Source organism: Genypterus blacodes, unplaced genomic scaffold (genome assembly GCF_046128005.1).
Source record: "Genypterus blacodes isolate CSIRO-AG114 ecotype Tasmania unplaced genomic scaffold, CSIRO-AGI_Gbla_v1 ptg000098l_1, whole genome shotgun sequence".
Taxonomy (NCBI): domain Eukaryota; kingdom Metazoa; phylum Chordata; class Actinopteri; order Ophidiiformes; family Ophidiidae; genus Genypterus; species Genypterus blacodes.
This window is the reverse complement of record NW_027466902.1, coordinates 462,511-483,835: the sequence shown is the minus strand read 5'-3', so window position 1 is coordinate 483,835 and position 21,325 is coordinate 462,511. Positions and strand designations below refer to the sequence as shown.

Genomic DNA, 21,325 nt, shown 5'->3' with positions numbered 1-21,325 from the left:
AGGCTGAGAGTTCAGCACGCAGAAAAAAAACGCACAGAGTGAAATCTATTAACACTTTGCGCCCCTGTCCTGCACTGAAGATAACTGATGGCTGGAGGTGGACATTGGCTCATTAAAGCGATTAATGATCTTTGTTACATCTTTCACCTTTGAAACATATTCTAAACTAAACATAATGTGTGAGAAACAGCTATTTTTGCTTATTCCTTTTGTAATATCTTTTGCACTCAACTCTTGAATGCCAGAGTTTTGTTAGAGTACTTGAACACACCATCAAGGTCACCAGCCTCAATCAACCATTATCACAAACACCTGTGGATCATAACCCACACCTGCAGACTATTGTCTTCATCGTTGCGTTCAGGCCTGACAGTCTTCCAATCCACAATGGCATCCAGCCGTCATTTTATTCTGTCACTTTCCTCTCATTTCCCTCATGCCAGACATGCATAAACCTCTGCTGAGCTCCCAGCACCCACACAAGAAAAATGTAAAATGTATGAATGTCATCTAGTAAAAATCTATTGAAGTTATCCGGTGTCCAAACTGCAGCTTTGTGCCATCCTGTGTGAATGTCATGGTGTTAGAATGCAAATCCAATCAATCCATGTGTTTTAAATTTGAGATTTACATACAGGATTTCCTTACCTAAATACCGCTGCTTGGAGTATAAACTATTGCGCAATTGCATAACTTTTGGTGATGTGGAAAATGATATCAAGCATACAAATGCAAGCCTGGCCTGATCAAATTTTAAAATGTCCTCAAGGGGTTGTGGGTGTGGGGTGATGTGTGTGTATACATGGCTGCACTGTCTCTGTGGCTCAACATAAAGCCTCTGCTGTCACCCTGACTGCAGGCCAAGGAGATTCAGCACTGAACATAATCCAGAGGCAGTGTGAATCTGACAGGCTTGGACCCCACATACACCAACACAGCCTGGGGTGGGGGGTCGAGGATGAAAGAAAGAGTGACAAAATATAATATGTTTTATTATATATTTAGCATGTCTTGATAACTATTGTTTGTTTTTTTTGTTTGCAGGATATCGATGGATTTCGATGAATGATACTTAAAGGGAAAAGAAGCTTGTTGCCTTTGGATTTTCTCTACTGTTTTGCTATGAATGGATGCCAAATTTAAGAGGGCGTGGCTCAAAAAGTTATTAGCTATACATGTCATGATTACATTAGTCTACTGTAACCAATCTTAGTGGACATGTGCACAAACTTACGCAAAATAAAAAACATTGATCAACCTGATGGTGGCGCTATAACCACAACAGTTGACTGAATTGTGACATGATTGATTGTGTGCATATTTGGGTCAATATTTGGGTGAAACATGTGCACAAGACACAGCCGTAGATATCAGGTTTTCCTGGAATGATTCCTGGCTCCTCACTATGCGGTAAACTGCAGCTTACTATAGGTGCATCAGGCTCCATTACTGGATTGGTGACTCACTCATGGCTAATTAGGAGAATGAGTGGATTCCAATGGCTCAAATCATCATTTTAACCTTCCGTCTTCAATGGTTGGACAACAAATCAGGTTGATGGGGGACAACGCAACAGCTGGCAGTCGGTAAACACAACAGGAGAGATGTCAAGAAGCATTTACTTTTCTGAAATCTAATCCTAACCCTAACCCTCTAATCCTTCTTGTGATTTTGGATCTTCTAAATGTGTCCAAGTTGATCATCTTCCCAATCTGATGAACCTGAAGATGAATGCAATGCAACTCTTGAAATGTAGACTTGATGCACAGTGCTGCCCTAGTTAGAACCCCCAACCTTCTGTTAGCTAAGCCATATGTAAACAAATCACTCCTGGTAATATAGGCTGAGCTTGCACTACAGCATTAACAACAGGATGTGAAGTAATAATCTGGGGCAGAGTGTGCCTTGTGCTGAGGCACACATGAGGCCCTTTGAATAGGTCAGAGATGGAGCATGAAAAGGTTGCTGCCGCAGTCCAATTCATGGTCGAAATGCACCATCGCAGACGCTTTGCTTAGGGGGTGTTTCAATAGAAACTCTGTTGCTGGCTGGTCCCTCCACCCAACAATTGTGTCAGTATTGTCAATAAAAGTCAAATTAAACGCTCATACCTGGTGTTGTGACAGGTAACAGGTGGCAGGAGTAAGGCTGGAATGAGTCTAGCCTTTAGTCAACTCCCAAAATACAAGAACGGACAATTCGAAATGCACAATAAACACTTCATTTGGTACAGCTGTACTATCTGATAAAAATTGATTAAGTGTTTGTCCTCATTTTTTGTTGTCCTAATTGCGAATTACCTGCATGAGGGAAAATAGATTTTACTTTCTGTTGTGCTATTTAGAAAAAAAGGTCATCAAATCCTAGACAGTACTGTTAGGGGGGGGGCATCCATATATGTGCATTCATCACTTTAACCCTGTTTGTCGATTTGCCCGGAGACAGTAAACAATCATTTTCTATTTACAAAGTCACCCTGCAGCCATTGCTTTAGTAGAGCATCCAATTGGATTTATATGGCCAGATCTGCCCTATCAAGGAGGAATAAAGCCAAAGCAAATATGAGACCCAGCTGGCACCAGATGTGCTTTTCAACCTCCAAAATATACATCTCAAATATATCCAGCAAATTTATATAAAATGTCATATCAGAGAGAGAAGAGAGGCCAGACACCTGATTCTATTGTAGAGAAGCAATCACATACATCACCACACTTTTTCATAGAGAAAGTTCACTGCCAGTGTTTATGTGTGTGTGTGTGTACGAGTCAAGGAAAGGATAATCTTACAGTATGGATGCAGTGAAGCATAAATCCTCACAGGTATACTAACTGTTTGTGTTTGCATGTACATGGTCTGGCACAAGCCAGTGGCCTTGTTGCCAATTTGCTTGGCCTGTATGTTCACTGACCAATCACATCACAGTCGCTGTCATCCAAAAAGAAGAGTGACATCAAGGGCATCAAGGGTGGACACAGCACGCACGTACACACGACACATCATGTGGAGTTCAGCAGAGCTTGTTTGTATATATATATATGTATGTGTGGATATACAGTATATACTGCATATGTGTGTGTGTGTGGGGGGGGGGGGGGGGGGGGGTCTGTGGCATATACAGTATATGTGGCATGTGACATGTGGCATGTATACATATTTACATGTCAGACTTTCACATGTCACATGTCAAGTGATAGTTATGGCCTCTGACAGCTCAGAATATGATGACATGGCCAACAGTAACCAAGCTCACTGAGGGGGAAATTCCCTTGAAATAAATCTCTCTCTTACACACGCGCACACGCACACATAAGAAAGACATTTTTAAAAATAACTGAGGCAGCAAGAGCTTGGTGCCCCTCCTTTTTAGATGAAGGGAGGATGGATAATCCATGTACCTTGTCAGCTTGGGACATATTCCACAATGCGGATATGCACACACACACGTGCACGCGCACACATGCACACACACACACACCCATATGCATACAATATTTAATTCGCACATGAAAAGTGTGGGTCACACTGCAGGAGGGGCAGAGTGAGCAGAGGTGCACAAGCCGCTCCTCTGTGCCTTTAGACATCTAGGAGAGGAGAATGAAAACAGGAATGAGAGATTACAAGTAGAAGTAGTGGTCGATTTTTATGTAGATATCAAATTCTTGGTACATTGTAATATGCAATATATATTAAATTTATTGTTATGTTTGGATGACACTGATTTGGCTTAATACAGACTAACTGTCAGCACTGACAGTTCACCATCCACATGCTTTGTAGTTGTGTTATCTATGTGACAGCCTTCTGGTGCTGTCCATTGGGATTTCACCCTTGGGTGTCTGGCCTTGGTTATTGACTCAGTTCATCTGTGCTCGTCAGCCCTTCAGTGGTGCAGGAAAATCTCTCTCTTTCCCACAGCATTACATGTCACACTCAGACATACACAGTACACATGGCTGATGACTGATTTCTATGTTTTGTCTTTGTTCTTATATTATTGTTTGGCCATTTATTCACTGTATCAATGTGCAGTCTCTCATATTTGTCATTCCCATCAGACAAGTTAAGACATTTGGTAAACAGGTTTTCCTTTCTTTTCCATCAGCAACCTTCTGTAGACACTGTGGATGAACCTAAACATGACTTCAGATCTTCCTATTGGTCTAAGGGTAGTCAGTGGATGGTAGCAGAATGAATACCAAAAAGAACAATATCAACTTCTGTGTAAGACTACAAATGAACTATACAAAGATCGATTTGTTCTCAACTACAGAAGTTACATAAAAGAGACCAAATCTCTATCTCCCATGCAGTAAATTCGGACACACAGTGCACATAGTTTAAACACTGTTAAACTGATGCTGTAACCATCTGCAGTATGAACCATGTCATGGTAATTAGGAGTGATGACACCATCTTATGGTAAGTTGAAGCATTTGCAGCCAGAGTTACTTACATTAGTTTCACTATCGGTCATAATTTGTTGTTTAAAATAACTTTACAAAAAAGGCGAGTTTAAAAAGTTCATATCAAGCCTTTTATTTGGTATACAGATATTCATATTTATACAGTATATATAGATATATGTATACATTTAACACATGTGCCACTGCAAAGTCACAGACAAACTCATTTTTGCTAGAACAGCAAAGCAAAAGAGAAATAATCCAGGATGTGCTAAACTTCAAAGTAGTGTTGTGAAGCCTTAAAAATGAAAAATGACCAAAACTGGAATGATGAGGTAACTGCCAGGCAGAAGATATCCGCTTATAATGAGCAAACAATGATAGCAATAAGAATAATAAGGATAATTATGTCAATAATAATAATAATAATGATCGACTTATCGACAAATGGATCAAATGAGCAACAGAGAAGCATAGTGGCAGCATGTACCCTTAGTCAACCTAGAGAAAAGTATTAAAGTCGAACATACACACTCACAGTATGCATACGGACAGTGCATAAACATACAAACAAGAAGAAAAGTCAGTCACTCCTGAGAGCAAAAACTCTCATTTCATTTAATTTGTGATACATAACAGAAACTCAGGCATGCTCTGTTTCACACACACACGCATGTACCACAGGCCCAAAAAACAACAACTTGTATTGTTAGTGCATCACACACACACACACACACACACACACACACACACACACACACACACACACACACACACACACACACACACACACACACACACACACACACACACACACACACACACACACACACACACACACACACACACACACACACACACACACACACACACACACACACACACACACACACACACACACACACACACACACACACACACACACAGACAGACAGACAGACAGAAGACTCAGCAGTCTGTAAGAGGGTGGGTCAAGCAGGCTGCCATCCACAGAAATGTCAAGTCTGTGTGAATGTGTTTACATGAGACTGCGAAGACTGACAGGAAGAGACACACAAAAAACACAAGGTGAAAGTCAACAAATGTGACGGAGATGGCGCACAAAACAGAAACAATGGAACTAGGGAATAAAAGTGCTGTATGAAATGACAAAAGGATGGTGTGTGTGTGTGCACGTTTGTGTATGGGCATGCCCAAGTGTGCCAGAAGATCAGGAACAGGCAGTGTTTGAGAGACAAGAGTGTCTGGCTCCCCCTTGTGGTCACTCTGAGTCTCGCTGGACCTCTGAAGCATCCGCCCGACAAATGGGGCACGTCCTGTTGGCCTGAGGACAGTGTCAAGAAACAAGAGAGGACCAATTAGGTTTTCAGAGAAATGAGGTTTGACATTAGATATTTTAAAAAAGACACAATTCTAAGAATGGACATTTGAGCAATAATTGACTTCAAAATGGGCTGATGAGCAAATGCTGTACCGCATGAATATTCTTTTTTATCTAATGAGACATTCCGTCAGACATTCCTGTCAAAAGCTTCAGTGTGGTTTACAGAAGACAGTCCATCGGCATTTAAATGCACATTTGATTGGTTTTTAAACCAATGAAAAATGACTGTGAATGTGTGTTTGTCAGGGGATTAGCAGGAAGTTGAGGATCTTAAGGCAGCAACTTCCACACATCAGAGAAATGACTTAAACCTGTGATTTGTTGTATGGCACTTCAGATTAGGACTTGAATCTATTTCCAAACAATGTGCAATGATCTTTAAACTGACTTGACATGTATCTGTGCATTACAAGCCCTTTGTGAGGAGGGGGCTTCCTTACCCTCAGCCATTTATCGACACATTTCCCGTGGAACTCATGGCTGCAGGGCAGGACTCGCAAGAGCTGGCGTGACTCAAAATCACTCATGCACACCACACACCTACAAAACAACACGTTACAATGTAAAGTGTGTCCACAATAGGAAACTAAACCAGACAAATACAGTAAATGTGACCGTTCATTGACAGAATTACACAACAGGCATTAAGGCATTCACGTAGTCCTGCTGATCTACTCTTATCTCATCTACTCATGAACAACTCTGGAATGAGTCCACTTTTTAAGAGCTACACTATTACATATCTACAGTGTATGCATAAACATCATAATTCCTAATTTCACCAGATATGATAATCAGATTATGGTCGACAAGTTTTACAATCTGCAGTATTTAGTCATTAAAAGCCAACTGTACTAATCTAATGAAATAGTGTTTACAGTAATTAAACTAAATCACCAATGTTTTGATTATCCTGGAGACCAACAACATACTTTTAATGAATAATTCACTGTTTTATCATTTAACGATTTGCAGGCTATATAAGGTAGACTCTCACAGTGTTTGTTCAGACTGATGGTTATTAGGATTAAACCGATAGGAGGGAAGCTGTTCAATGTCTCCCTTGGTCAGTCCTCGTAGCTTGGCCTCTCCGAGGCGCTCAGCAAGGTTCAAGAGGGCCTGTGGAAGACGACATCAACAACAACACAATGATCAGATGTGTACATCCAGCACATATATAGACAGTGATTGTAAGAACATGAAGACAGACCTCATAATTTTCCACCTCTCCATCATCTACATCCAGCTCTAGACTGATCGCAGGACCAGTAGGCTGGACTGGCAGCATTGAACTAGAGAGGGAGACATTTATTACCGAAAAGTTCTGTAGACAAAATGAGCCAACCTGTAAACTGTTAGATGCTCATGACACATACACACACGTCATGGTGATACACTTAATGGTTCATCTTTATGCAATACTAGAGATTATGTTTTGGTGAAACTGGGTCAGTACAAAGTCATATTTCTTGTGCTTGATTTTGTGTCTACTTACAGGAAGTAAGGCAGGAAGCTTGGGTGGTAAGGCGAAGGTGGCAGTGGCTGTTGTGAGCGGTAACGTCGTCCTGGGATTCGTCGAGGAATGAAGTTGGGATAGGACTAGGGGACAGATTTAATCGTATACACACATGTCAGATCATTCACTCAAAACATCACTGCAGGAGGGATTGATCTAAAAACACAAGAAAGGATTGCTCACCACCCCAAAGAACTCCTGTGGCAAGGGATCATGGGAGAGAAAGTGAAGCTGTGCGGCGTGTGGTGTGAGAGCGGGGTGGGTAGCAGGAGGGTAGTGAAGCCCTGCACCCAAAGATAGGTGCTCCCCAAGCAACTCCACATCATTTTCTATCCTCTGTAATGGCTGGGGAGTGAAACACACAATGTTTCAATCAAATATTACACAAGGTATGAGAAATATCTTTTCTGTTTTATATAATCAAAGCAACCAGGTCAATAAAAAAAACAAATTCTAAACCTAGAGCTAAATATTCACATCACTGCCTTCTCTCCTGGATGAGGTGGAGGAGGATCTTTGTCGTAATACTCACTGATCGAGCCTGCTGCGTCGAGTAGGGTCCAAACTGCCCAGGCTGGGCCAGGTGAGGTGGGTGGTGGGAAAGGTGTGTGGGAGGATGGGGGAGGTGGGGAGGGGGGAGCAAGAAGGCCGGGTCACTGGACAGCAGCGAAGGGAAAGGGTAGGGCATGGGTAGGTGCTGCACAGAGCAGGTCTGAAGGACCTAAAGAGAAGCAAGAAGAGTTCAAGATTTCAGTAAGTATGGCATGTTAAAAACGGCTTCATGCATTGCATCTATGCATGAAGCCGTTTATACATCACGAATACACCACATGCACACTCACAGGAGGGGGAACACTGCAGACAGGATAGTGCTGTCCACTGAAGACCACAGAGCAAGCCGGGATCTGCTGTGGAGCGGAGCGAGGTGGCAGGCCGGGCGGGGCCCCCGGAGGAGACATGGGATACGACATTGGAGCTGAACCCTAAAGATGGGAACAGTCCGAAATCGTGACTGTTATGCGACAAGGCTGTGATTTAATCTGAGTAAGTGGAGTTACAACGCTTTAACCAACATCCACTAGAAAGCAAATAAATCTTATCAAAACAACAGGGCTCAGTTTCGGCACCACAAATTTCACTTGCTTAACTTTTAATCGACACCTGAGCAGGACTTCTTTGAAGTACAGGTGTGTGCCTGTGTGTTCACAATTTACATTTCATAACTAAATATACAGGAGGTTAGTTGTAGTAGTAGTCTGAAGGAAAGCGCAATGACTTTGTTGTGACTGGCAGTAAGGCCTACATATGAACTGTTCACTTGGTTGAATAGAAATGTGACAAACGTTTTCTATTTCTATATGTGAAGTTAAATGTCTACAATATTTGTCTTAACATTTTTTAAACTTTTCTGGCACTCCGACATACTCACCTGCTCATGGAGGTCCAGCAACACACTGCTCTGTTGTTGGGACGGGTGTGGGTGTGGGTGAGGGTGTGGGTGAGGGTGCTGTTGGTGGGCTGCAGGGTGGAGCAATCTGGGGGACAGATTAGGTGACTGGTGGAGGGGTCGGGGGGAGGGGTTTTGGGGATGGTAGCCTGGGCGCTCTTCAGCACCGGGTCCCGGCCCACGGGGAGGTTGTTGGCCGTATGGTGGGTAGCCCTGAGGGGGAGCTTGGTGACGGTAGTTCTCGTCCTGGTGGCCTGGTGACGGGCCATGGTGGGAGTGTAAGTGGTGGTGGTGGTGGTGGTGGTGATGATGAGGGTTGGGGTGATGATGGTGGTTGCTGTTGCCATTGTAGTGGTGGTGATTGCTGTGGGCGTGGTGGTGGTGGTGGCGGGTCAGGCGGTCTCGCCGGCCACGCTGGCGCCTCATTGGAGGGCTGGGTTGAGGAAAACAGGAGAACGATAAATAAGAAGAAAGAGATTTGTTTGTCTTATACATCTTAACTGATTACTGACTTTAGCTCACTTTGATTAAAAATGTAATACTAACATTTATAAGCTTAGCTGCTAACGGCAATACCAAAAAGTATTTCTGTTTAGGGCAAATGTCAAACTTACTCAATGATGTCACTAGGGCTGAAATGGCAATCCCAATTAGAGTCAATTAATTCTTCAAATTATCAAGTTTAAAAAACATGGTAGTTCAATTATCTAAACAATTCATCACACAATTCACCTTCGGCGGTTGCGAACAGGCGTATGGCATCTCTCTGGTATGTAGTGGGGGTGTGGTCTGCGACTTGGGGGCAGCTCCCAGGGGCGAATGGGCGAGGAAGGAGTCGAGGGTGTGGCAGAGCTCAGATCCAACATGGACTGCTGGGAAAGACGTTGCCTTTTTGGGCTCGGGCTGTCCTCCATCTGCACATAGCGATGATGGAAAGAGGGAAAACAAAGGGGAAGGAATCATGTCAGGGGGAAAAAAACAAACAAGGGAACACAGAAGGGAGGGGAAATGATGCAAAAGAGAAACGATAGGAAACAAATCCTATTCAAACCAAGGCAACAGACGGCGGTCACTGTTCTTACTCACTTTATCCCGATCCTCACTGCACATATTATCTGGATGAAAGTGTAGCACTCCTCCTGTAGGCCACAGAGAGGGAGAGAGAGAAAAAAGCCCAAATCAGATAAGACAGGGCAGAGAAAAACAAAAACATCACAAGACACAAAAACACACAGCTGCTACGCCAACAGAAACAGAGCTGCAACAACATTAGCAGCTGCTCTGCTTTGATTTTATTTTCTAATAAAAGATTACATCAGATCCTGAAATCCATGAAAGAAAATTATTCATCATAATATAGCCCGTTCGACTGTTCTACAAAGGGAGCAAAAAGCCAACAGTGATATTAAGGTTTCAACTAGACTACATCTAAGCATTTACAGTGGTACAAGAACATGTGTGAGGGTCTGTTTCCACGGCAGCATTCTGAGTTTCCTGTTTCAAACAGGCAGAGACCAGTGAAGGAATCTCTGAAAGATGTCACACTGGACTCATCTTCTCAGGCTCTCACAGACAACTCATTCCCTCTGATCCCACATGAAAACCATGCTGCTCTTGGTTATAAACGCAGACACACACACACACGCACACACAGACTTCTCTTCATGAAACATGTACAACACTTCAGGGCTTCCTGTTGGGTCTGCTGGCAAGGCTAACCATTATGGTTGAATCCCACTATGAGCACACAATTGCAGCTTTTCTCCAAGTCACCATGGGGTTTGATCCAACAAACAAATGTAAAGACTTCGATGGGTGATCATGGCGGTGTATACAAACAACTAAAAATCTGAAAAAAATAGAAAAATAGTCGTAAAGCCATTAGCACAGTGCATAAACACACTATGCTCTCCCAGCTGTTTATCCCACAGCCTGTGTGTGCAATCTGCATGCAGCATGTGCACATAAACAATTCTACTGCTTGGAAAGAATGTCCTTGAACTCAGTTTCCTCTGAGCAGTCCCCCAAAAACCTATCATCAATAAAAAGGGAAGAAAAAACTGCTCTCCTCCCATCATCTCTGTGTCTCTCCCTCTATGCTCCCCTTCTGCCTGCTCAGAAACAACACATAGGAACGCACCCCCACCCCTCTCTTGTCCATCTGAAGTCTGCCGATAGTGACAGCTCAAAGACACCCTGCTAGCGAGCGTAGAGAACAGAGAGATAGAGATAGATAGCTGACTGACTAGCTGATGGCCGGCAAATATACTGGCTTACATCTCTACTCCCTATGCGTTTGGAGGTGAAGTAGGTCTATTAATGAAGCTTCACCCAAGGGCCCATTGGAGCGAGGACGGTGAGCCAGGCAGGACAGGGTCTGTTGGCAAACTGACACGAGGTTGTTCACTCTCAGCATGACTGCTGGGGAAGCTTGACACCGTTTCTTTCATGACCCACAATCGATTGTAGGTTGTAAAGTTGGGAGTCACTATCGAGCAATGGGCTACTGTCTTTTAATTCAACTGTAAAGACCATTAAACAGATTTAGTGAGACAATCAATCAACTGTAGAAATCTCAAATCGTCCTAAATCTAATCAAGTGGCACTCATTTTGTCTCAGAGATATTTCACATAGTTCCCTCAATTTGATTCCCATATCCATTAAATTATCAACATCAACACCCGATTTTAGCTTGGCGATGGCTCAAAATGCAATAACATTAATGATGCAGGTCTTCCGTGTAAGGCTGCTATAGTTGTTAATGCTGGCAGACTGTGGAATAAAAAGATGATCATTACGAAGAGACTGGATGATTATTGTGCATGTTTATGCATCTAAATGTGAGAAAGTGCAAAAAAGTACGAGTAAAATGGAAGTAGTAAAAAAATAATGGCAAGAGTGACGGGCACACTTACATTACTCGGGAGCCTGTCATCATCACTCAACAAAATTCTGATGCGTGCAAAAACAAACACAATAAACATAAACCTGACATGCTCTTATTTCACTCACATAGAGCGATCATGTATCTCCTTATACACAAACAAGGGTTAAGGATGAGGCATGTTCAGCTACAAAGAGGAAGGAGTCAGGTGGCACAACTGGAAGATATTCTGCTGAAGTCATCCTCACCCCTGAATAGTCTCAGTTTAGGAAGCAAGCGTTGTGTGTCCCTCTGTGTAGGTTATTTTGGGATGGATGGCAACAGCGCTGATGTTCAGAGTCATGTCTTCATGGACTTCACTTTATGCACAGGGCCACAGTCAAGCTGAAACAGGAAAGAGCCTTCCCTGTTGCCACAAAGTTGGAAGCACACTATTGTCTAAAATATGTTTGCAGGCTGTAGCATTAAGATTACCCTTCACTGGAACTAAGGGGCCTAGCCCAAACCCTGAAAAACAGTCTCAAACCATTATCCTTCTTCCACCAAACTTGCAGTGGGCCAGATTTGTCGGTCAGACTGCCAGAGAGTGAAATGTGATTCATCACTCTGGAGAACATGTTTCCACTGCTCCAGAGTCCAGTGGCAGCCTGCTTGACACCCCTCCACCCGACGCTGGGCAGGGAGCATAGTGATCTTAGGCCTGAATGCAGCTGCTTGGCGATGGAAAACCATTTCATGGAGCTCCAAGTGCACAGTTCTTGTGCTAATGCTGCTTCCAGAGGCAGAGCCACTGAGCTCTTTAGTACAACCTATTCTACTGCCAGTGTTTATGTGCCTGTGAACAATAGACTCAACCATTACAAGGGTTGTCCACATATTATTGGCCATGTGGTGTATTTATGGCATTGGGGGATGTTTGAATAAAGGCAGGTTTTACCAACACATTGCCAATGGTGAGCAAGAACCTGCTAAACACGTACAAATGCCGATGACATGACAACACTGTCTGCCTTTCCTTTCACGTTTTCCAACTGAGTAGTTCTTCAATTTCTGTTGGACAAGTTCAAAAGGTTTTTGGTTTGAAATGAAAGTATTGAAATGAAAGTATTGAAATGAAAGTATTGAAATGAAAGTATTGAAATGAAAGTATTGAAATGAAAGTCATTGAAAGCAATCATAATACTCATAAAACTCTTAAAGCAACAGGGGTGCAAACAGAAGTGTGCTTTGTATAAGCTGGTTATCATGCTGTACTGGAATGTTTAAATCCACCTGGCCTTTATAAACATCACGATACTGAAGTCTGACTTTCGTACATGAGACAACAAGTCAATGTCATCAAAATGAATGTTTTGCCGAGATTTCTCTACCTGTTTTATTCTCTTCCATTATTCCTACCGTAACACTTCTGTGAAAATGATCAGTGCCTTCAGTTGGGGTGCAAAGCCTCCAAGGATCTGCAAATCACTATTACAAAGATGCAAGTTCAGTGGAGGTCTCGCCATACCAAACTTCCAATCCAATTACTGGCCAGTTCATGCAGATAAATTGCGCAACTGGATTGACTCCCCTGACCTAGCCCGGTGCAGGCTTCAATCCTGCTGCACTTCCTCTTCTGTGGCTGCCTAAATACAGTATACTCCTCTCTCCCAACAAAAACCCTGTGGTTCTCAATACTATCAACTTAAGAAACACATTAAATTTGCAAAAGCATCTCCCCTAGGTCCAGTCCACAACACCCACCAGTTCCCTCCCTCACTCTTTGACATTTTCAGTATGGTTTCACGAAGGCACACAACATTTCCTTGATCTGTTGTCAGATGGTAGTTCTAACAGATTTCTAGGCTGTCAACACAACATAGATTGTCTGCAAACCAATTATTTCAGTACCTCCAAATCAGACACTTTGCCTCTACCAACTAGAGAGCGACTGGTGGGAGGAAGTCATACCCAAACTACAAACTGCCTCATCCAGTTTAAGGTTATACACAGGGTCCGCTTCTCCAAATCAACACTATCTGAAATGTACAGAGGTAGAGGACAAATGTGATAAATACTTAAACCCACACTGCAATCTCAGCCACGTTTGCTTCTCCCCCAGGTTACACAATTACTGGTCTGGTTACTTGAACACAATGTTCACCATAATGGGAATGCAGTTTCAACCGTCTCCTCATATTGGCATCCTCTGAACTCCACTCGACTAATGTCATCTAAACTCTGCGCAAAAGAACAGATCAGTTTCACATCTACCTTGCCAGACGCCGCCTGCTTCTGCAGTGGATATCCCTCACCCCTGCCTCTATCTCACAATGGCTGAAGGACACAATGTTTTTTGTTTTATTAAACTAAAGAAAATCAGATACACTATGAGGGGACACACGGACAAGTTGTATCACAAATGGCAACCATTTCTTCCTTATTTTACAGATCTACAGGCTATGCCAGACTAATGAGTCGAGACTTGAACACCAAATACTTTCTTTATCGCAGGCAGGAAAGGTGGCTGTGTGTGAATATGGGGTTGTGTGACTGCTGGGTGGGTCTTTGGGTGGGATTTCTTCCCATTTTGTTTTTCTTTCTTGTTTCTCCCCGTGACTCCCCCTTTTTCTTTTTTTTCCTCACCCCCAGCCCATGATGCATTTTGGAGCTGCCTGATGTCATCCTGTACGAGCCATACACACCAGTACACTGTGTTTGCACTGATGTCATCTAAAACTGTGGCTTCACTAGTATCACTCTGGTTACAGAACACAATTATTCATCACCAACAACCCTATTATCCACATAACATAGGGTTCTACTGTATAAATCATTAGCTCAAGTCCCCATTTCCTTGTCTCCTCATGCATTTTGTCCACGTGTATTACATTTCCTAGGTCCCAATCAATATTTCTTTCCTCTTTTATCCCCTACTCTGTATAGAAAAATCTCAAAATGTTCTGTAACTGTATGCTCATTGTCACGTCAACTGCTTCCTTCAATAAAAATAGTCAACAAGCTGTCAAATAAATAAACAGTGTAAAAGTTGGGATATTAGAAAAAGAAATTGCAAATTCGCTGCAAAATTACGACAGAATAATCAGTGATTTGGATTGCAAAAAACGCCAAAAAATCTGGAAATCCTGGGTGGACGGAGTGAGACATGAGTGCAAAGCCACCCAATGACAATGGACAAACAAGGTAAGGGTCAGGAACCTGGTTTGTCCCGTTTACCTGAGTAAATGCTATCCATAGCGCTCCAGCAGACACTCTACTACTGCAACACCTGACAAGAAGACAAGGATGTTCATGCAACAGCTTGCAGTGAGCGAACCAAACCTTTCACATTGACATCTCCAAGCCTAACAAGCCACCAGTGGTCTGCCTCCATCCCTCATGGCCTGTATCTTGTTTCGAGAGTGTGATGGTGCATAAAACAGAGCAGCAGGCCGTGTTCAGTGAGGCCACAGCTTACCGGGGTGTCTGTGAGCTCCGTGTGAGGAGTGGCGCTGCGCCCCTGAGGACAGGTAGCTCCCCTGGCTTTGCTGTTGCTGCTGGCTCTCCGGGTAGCTGCGACCCCCGTGGTGCGGCGCCCACCCGGGGTTGCTAACCCCTCCTCCGCCGGGGTTCATCATGCTCCCGTTACCGACGGCGTTACCGCCGCCGTTGCTTCCGTTGCCACCGTTCATGCCGAAATGGTAGAAGCCAGAGCGCGACCGCGAGCGAGTCCTTGGGGGGTCCATGGCTGAGTGGGAGGAGGAGGAGGGTGGCGGATGGACGTGATGGAGGTAAACTGGGAAAAATTGACGTTTACCAGTCGACGAGAAGCTCTCTGTTCAGCTATTCTCTTCTTTCTACAAACCTATTTACCTCTGACGACGACCGGTACCTCCTCAGGCATGTAAAGCCTCTCTCTCAACAGAACCGGGCGAAATAGCTGGAAACAGGCTCAGGGAAACACAGCCCCCTTATGTCGCACAAGCACCAACTGCACTGACTCCATCCACCCTCCGTATAAGTGCAGAAATAGCCGAATTATTCCCACCGCTTCGGTCACAAATTTGTGTATTAAATGGTTCTATGTTAGTGACTGGTCGGCTGGTCCAATGGCACTCGAACAGAACACAGTTATTAGCGAGTTATCGGTGGCTTCCGTCTTCCCACAACATCTGAACAAGTCTCAGGTTGTCTGTTGTCTTTCAAAGTTAAACACTGACCAATTGAGACAAATTCTATCAGGCACACGCGAAGTCATTAGTTGAATGCACCTTTACAAGCAGCTGGCCGGGTAGTGCTCGTTATACAATCAAAAGCAAGCCGAGATAAATACTTAAACCCGTCCGAACTCGGTGCGAGCAAGATGGCTAGCTGTGTAACGTTAGCAAACTAAAGGAAATATCAGCTACCCTGTTAGCTGGCTACCAAAAAAAGTTATTGTGGTTAAATAGCAAGTAAACTATAATAATTAGCCCACTCTTGGTCGCAAAGTTACACCCATTTGCGTTCGCATATTATGCCTGCTCGCTCATTAGCATAATGTCGACTTTTCAGCTAGCCCAGGGCTAACAGGAAGCAGGATCTACCAGGGAAAACAAGTCCAACAGTGGCGACATTACGAACACGCTAATGTCGTCCAGCCTCGATGTAAGAAGCGTTCAAACGCGCTAAAACATACATACCACCGCCGTCCATGTGCGCAAACAAATAGCTCCCGTGACCAATAAGTATATTGGGCAATAATTAGTCAAATTAAATCCCCTCTCACATTCGCTGTCGACTGTTTTCTCTGGTCAGCGGGGAGTGTAGTGGAGATCAATCAATGGGATTTTCACATCTCTATCTAGTCATTTCCAATCCATCTCAGAGGCGTGAGCATCGATTTAAAATGGTAAAATTGACGAACAAACCGGCGCTTGTGAGTAAATACCACATGCTTACGAATATGTGCGCGTTCAAATGTGCACACTGTTAGGAATTGTGGTACTTGATCAGCTATTGGTGGTCAATGTTTTCTTTTTTTTACCAGTCGTTAGTTATCCGAGTTGACGTCTTTGGTCTCGCCAACCGTGAGCAGCTGCTAAGCTCATTAATAATTCAACAGCTTCATAGCGGAGATCTTACAGGGGTGTTTGAAGGCTCTGGGTTTAATGCGATACATTCTGTGCGCTGTGTTTCAAATAAAAACACTAACCTGCTTTCTTACTGATGCATATCGATGCGTTCTGTTCTCTGATAAACTGGATAGGTGGTCCTTTACTCCATTTCTCCACACTTACGATCCCGCCCCTCTCATAGTGCAGATAAAATATTTACGTAAGTTGGTTGGAAAAACGTTTTTATTGTCTTTACAATACAAATACTACGTTTTTAATCATTCTATCAAAAGTATGCTGTTTTACCCATTTGAAATATTTTAAAAACAGAAAATGCTCTGTTACTGTAAATCCGAAGGGAACAACATTGTAGCTTAGGAGCCAGGTCTAGTGTGATTCCAAATTTGTAGTGTATGAATGTTCAAGAAGAATTTCTTATTCAAAGTACCATTCTACACTCTTTTCCTACTGCAAAAACAAAGTCTATTTGGACCTGTCCTACTGAAAAATATTATTTTAAATAGTTTCTTGAAAAACCTGCATACTTCATCTCCGTCGGTAGCGCACTCTTTGCTTAGGAGAAAGGAGGTTTTCATCCAATGCATTGAGTTCACTGTGGGGGTATATATCCCCACGTTTCATGCCTCTTCTCTTCTTCCACCTCTCTTCCTCTCGGCTCTTCCTGCTTCTCTTGCCACCAGCCTCATCCTTTCCCGTCTCATGCGGAGGTAGCGCATGCCTGTCACTGTGGAGAGAGAACCTGAAGGGAGCTATAAGGTCCATTTCCTCATCAGAGCTGCCCTGGGATCTTCCCAGTAGTACTACACCTTCCCTTTTTGCTTGGATCTCCCTCCTCAGCCTCTTTAACTCCCGTCTCTCTCTGCGTCTCTCTGGCCACGTCTTCCTCCTTCCGGCACGGCTTTGTGCCTCCTGGCTCCTTTTCTGCTTCTCATGGGGTGGCTGACTGCCCTCACCACCACCATCAGAGGACTGCTGGTGTTCAGACAAGTGCATGGGTCCAGCATTGAGAAGCTCTGAAAAGCATGAGAGCATATGTTTGAACGATGACATAATGGGTTTGACATCTTGTTTTTTAACCTGCATTATCACATTTTACTGCTGCTTTGGGACAATTTTCAAACCTTTTAGAACAAAAAAAAAACAAAACAATTTCTATCCATCTTCATCTAATCTTTTACAAAAGCAACAATCGGCTCTATTGATGAGAAGAAACCTCCCCTCTTGTTCCCGTAGTAAAATGCTTCGGTAGATTTAACATAGAAGTCAACCCTTTTGAAATGGTGTAGAGGTTGCAGAGCTTCTTGTTAATCTAAGGTGCAATAATTACAGTGTCAATATTGTGTGGTTAATTAACAATTGATGATTTTAAATGTTACATAGGATGACTAAAGTTTGCTGTAGATGTTAAACATCTGCTCAGCTTTTTTGAAGGGGGTAATGGGCCGACGGAGGTGAGACTAGGGGAAAGAACCCTGGTGCATGTCACCTTTGACTCTCCTCTGCACCCTGTCATGACGTTGGAGAATGTCCTCCATGGTGTCGTAGTGGCACACGTAGGGCAGTGAGGGAAACGTCCCACTGACCATCCTTCTCCTAGCGCATTCCTGACAGTGACAAAGAGACATTAAGATGAAGGAAGAGTTCAATTTCTGATAGTACAACAAAAGAGGAGGAATTTCCGATGTGCCAAATGCCAACAAAGAAGGGCAGATGAATCACATGAATAGACCAGAGGAAAATAGATACAAAAAGAGAGATGGGAAGAGGAAAATAAAGCTTCTGCTCATCACTTACATAGCCATAATGTCCTCTCTCAGAGCAGTTATAACAATGAGCAGGTTTCACATGTTTGCGGGTGTGTTCTTCCTGGGGCCTGATGGGAACATCTACCTGGATCTGAAATATAAAATTGTAAAGAGGAAAAGCAAATTGGAAATATCCATAATGAGACATGACGTATTTTGAAGAAGGTCAGTGTGAAGGAGAAAGCTGATGAAGGCCTGCCACTCACTGTCAGGTGGTACTGTCTCCATGTATCCGGGCAAGCCTGAGGACGGTACGGAAAGCAAAGGAACTTACTCAGCAAGAACAATGAGTGACTGTTTGCTAAGACCAGATAACAAAAAGGTCCTCACAAGCTTGAGGCAACAGAATCTGTAAATAAAAAACCCAACACATATTCTTTAAACTCTCTTCTACACCACAGCATAATAAGAATTGTAACCAAGTACAAAGATGAAACCTTTCAACCACATTCACCCTTGTTTGGATTGTGCATTCTCACCATTAACTTCCATTTGGAATTGAGAGTCAGGCTTTTCACAATAAATCCATCTTTTCTAAGCCTAATTTCTGGAATGACCGCGTGGCAAACTCACATCAGAGAGGTGTCCCATCATCCCACAGCGCTGGCAGTGTTGGCTCCACAGTGGGGGCTCTTGGCAGGGTCTGCGGCCGTGTGAAGGCAGTCCACAGTTGGGACAGTTGCGGCCTGGACAGTTTCTCTGGATGTGGCCCTGAATCCCACACAGCGTGCAGGTGGGTAACTTCTGTAGACAGGGAGGAAAACTTACTGTTAAACCTTACTGTGACCATGTTGACCAATTACTACAAAACTCCAGTACAAATGACTATACCAGTGTTAAGCTGACAGCTTTGTACTATGAGACAGTGAATTCTATCAATGCTTTTTGTTAGAAAGGGATTCATGTTATCCGGGCTGTGTTTCTTTACCTTGTGGATATGGCAGCTTTTGGCTTGGTGTCCTGTCCTGTTGCAGTTGTAACAGATCAGAGAACCTCCATACATATAATAGCGACTGACCTGCGACCTGTCAGGACCCCACTGGATAATAAGATGAGAAAAAAACAAGAGTTGTAGTTTTAAAATAATTCTAGTTTAATAGTTCAGATATTTCTGAACAATTCGTAAATTCTACGGAGCCAACGGTGAAGTTTCCATCACGAGGAAATACATACAGTATTTAAGAGCCACTTTCCAAGCCATTAGTGTGGTGAAATGTATACATAATATACATTTCCTTCAGCAAACAATCTTTTTAATATTCCTTATGAATGGATGATGATCAACGAAGAGTGTCCTTACCTTGTCTTTCTCTGATACAGCCCAGGTATCATCAACTGATTCCACATTCTCATCTAAGATGTGGAGAGTATCCAAAAGAACGTGAATTAAAAACGACATATGGTAGATTAATTATCAAAATCCATAATGTATGTCGCCCATGCAGAGTTGTTGCTTGTACTGGCGTCGGAAAATCCATAAAGTTGTTCACTCCAATAAAAAAAACTATCAATACTGTGCATCGCAGGCAGTATTTTTAATACTAAAAATGCTGACGCTGCAGCAAGAGAGACACCACACATGTGAGTCTCAAAGCCAAGCTGAGGGCTGAGGGACCCCATCCCTTAATATCTATTGCTGGGGTGTAAGGAAACAAATATAAAACATAGAACATAGGGGCGCTCCATGCTGTGATCATGAGTATTCACTAATATGCATATGCTCAGTAAAGTGTCTCAGTTTGAATAATGAATTTAAAAAAAACTTCATCCCCACCACGTTTGTCCCACTGGCAGATGCTTCAGGATTCCCTAATAAAGATTAACAATTAGGAAACATATGTTCTCCTGGCAGTGAGACTGTTTCATCAAGTACCTTCATCTCCAGAGTCATCCTCAGAGCTGCTGCTGCTCCAGTAGCCCAGATTGAGCTGGATGCTTGAGTCACCCTGTTGCTCCTCTCTTCCCAGAACCATCCACTCCTCGATGGGCTGGTCACTGTCCTCATCCTGCTCCTCCTGCAGGTTGGAGGAGCCAGAAGCAGTTACATCGCGCCCAGGAAGAGAGAGGGCGAGGATGAGCGGAGGAGATGATGGATCCCTGCTGTATTTTTGACTCTTTTTATGATCTGTATGACTGAGCAGAGTCTCTGTTTCATCTTCGGAACTACTGGGGATCGCAGCAGTAAAAAATACTTCTTCGTAATGTTCATCTTCATATTCCATGACACACAGTGTAACAAAAAAGCTTCCGCAATTGATGACTCATTAGCATAACACAGTAATCGCTAATATATACAGATAACTTTTTTTCTAAATCTGCAACATCTTGGTTAACTGTGGCAGCAAACCTTTACTTGGTTATTGAAAATGTGTCAAATCTGACGCCGGTAGTCAAAACGCCCCACATCTTGTCACGTGGTAAGGCATTAGCATTAGCTTTAGCAGTAACCGAGAAAGACGACGCAATAAAATGTAAATAATCAAATAATAAGGTAGAGTTTTAGGATTTGTGCCGTTTACGGCTGGCTGTAGTTAACTCGGTTGCGACAAAACACGAATTACAACCCATGAACAACGCTTTACACGCCACAGCGAAAAGAGTAAACATGATCACAAACACATGCTGTCTGTAGCAGCGATTGAATCGCTTCCCCGGCGTTTTACGTCGTCTGCGTAAAAATGTTGGACAACCAAAACTGCACCCAGGATTTAACTCTGTGCTACACTAACATTTAAAGTGCTTTATTATCTATCGGCACATTTAAATTGGTTATCGCATATAACGAT

General features: G+C 43.2%; 2 protein-coding genes across 3 annotated transcripts; both read right to left on the bottom strand.

Annotated features, from left to right (window-relative positions):
- Positions 1-4,514: 4,514 nt before the first annotated feature.
- LOC143008035 (E3 ubiquitin-protein ligase RNF38-like) lies at positions 4,515-16,427 on the bottom strand. Of its 2 annotated transcripts, none has more exons than XM_076159578.1 (12): positions 15,096-16,427; positions 9,840-9,892; positions 9,486-9,667; positions 8,736-9,186; positions 8,149-8,289; positions 7,839-8,027; positions 7,490-7,651; positions 7,286-7,389; positions 7,001-7,082; positions 6,788-6,909; positions 6,231-6,330; positions 4,515-5,730 (listed from the first exon to the last, which is right to left on the bottom strand). In XM_076159578.1, exons 1-12 carry the CDS (start codon positions 15,361-15,363, stop codon positions 5,668-5,670), a joined length of 1,917 nt encoding a protein of 638 aa, XP_076015693.1. In that variant the 5' UTR covers positions 15,364-16,427; the 3' UTR covers positions 4,515-5,667. The 2 variants fall into 2 exon arrangements, with proteins under 2 accessions (XP_076015693.1, XP_076015694.1); XM_076159579.1 differs by having other exon boundaries at positions 16,386-16,409.
- A 539-nt stretch (positions 16,428-16,966) lies between these two features.
- Positions 16,967-21,199, bottom strand: LOC143008031 (zinc finger CCHC domain-containing protein 7-like). Its single transcript, XM_076159572.1, has 8 exons — positions 20,413-21,199; positions 19,840-19,892; positions 19,468-19,578; positions 19,113-19,283; positions 18,746-18,781; positions 18,529-18,630; positions 18,221-18,338; positions 16,967-17,747 (listed from the first exon to the last, which is right to left on the bottom strand). Exons 1-8 carry the CDS (start codon positions 20,759-20,761, stop codon positions 17,260-17,262), a joined length of 1,428 nt encoding a protein of 475 aa, XP_076015687.1. The 5' UTR covers positions 20,762-21,199; the 3' UTR covers positions 16,967-17,259.
- Between the last annotated feature and the right edge of the window lie 126 nt (positions 21,200-21,325).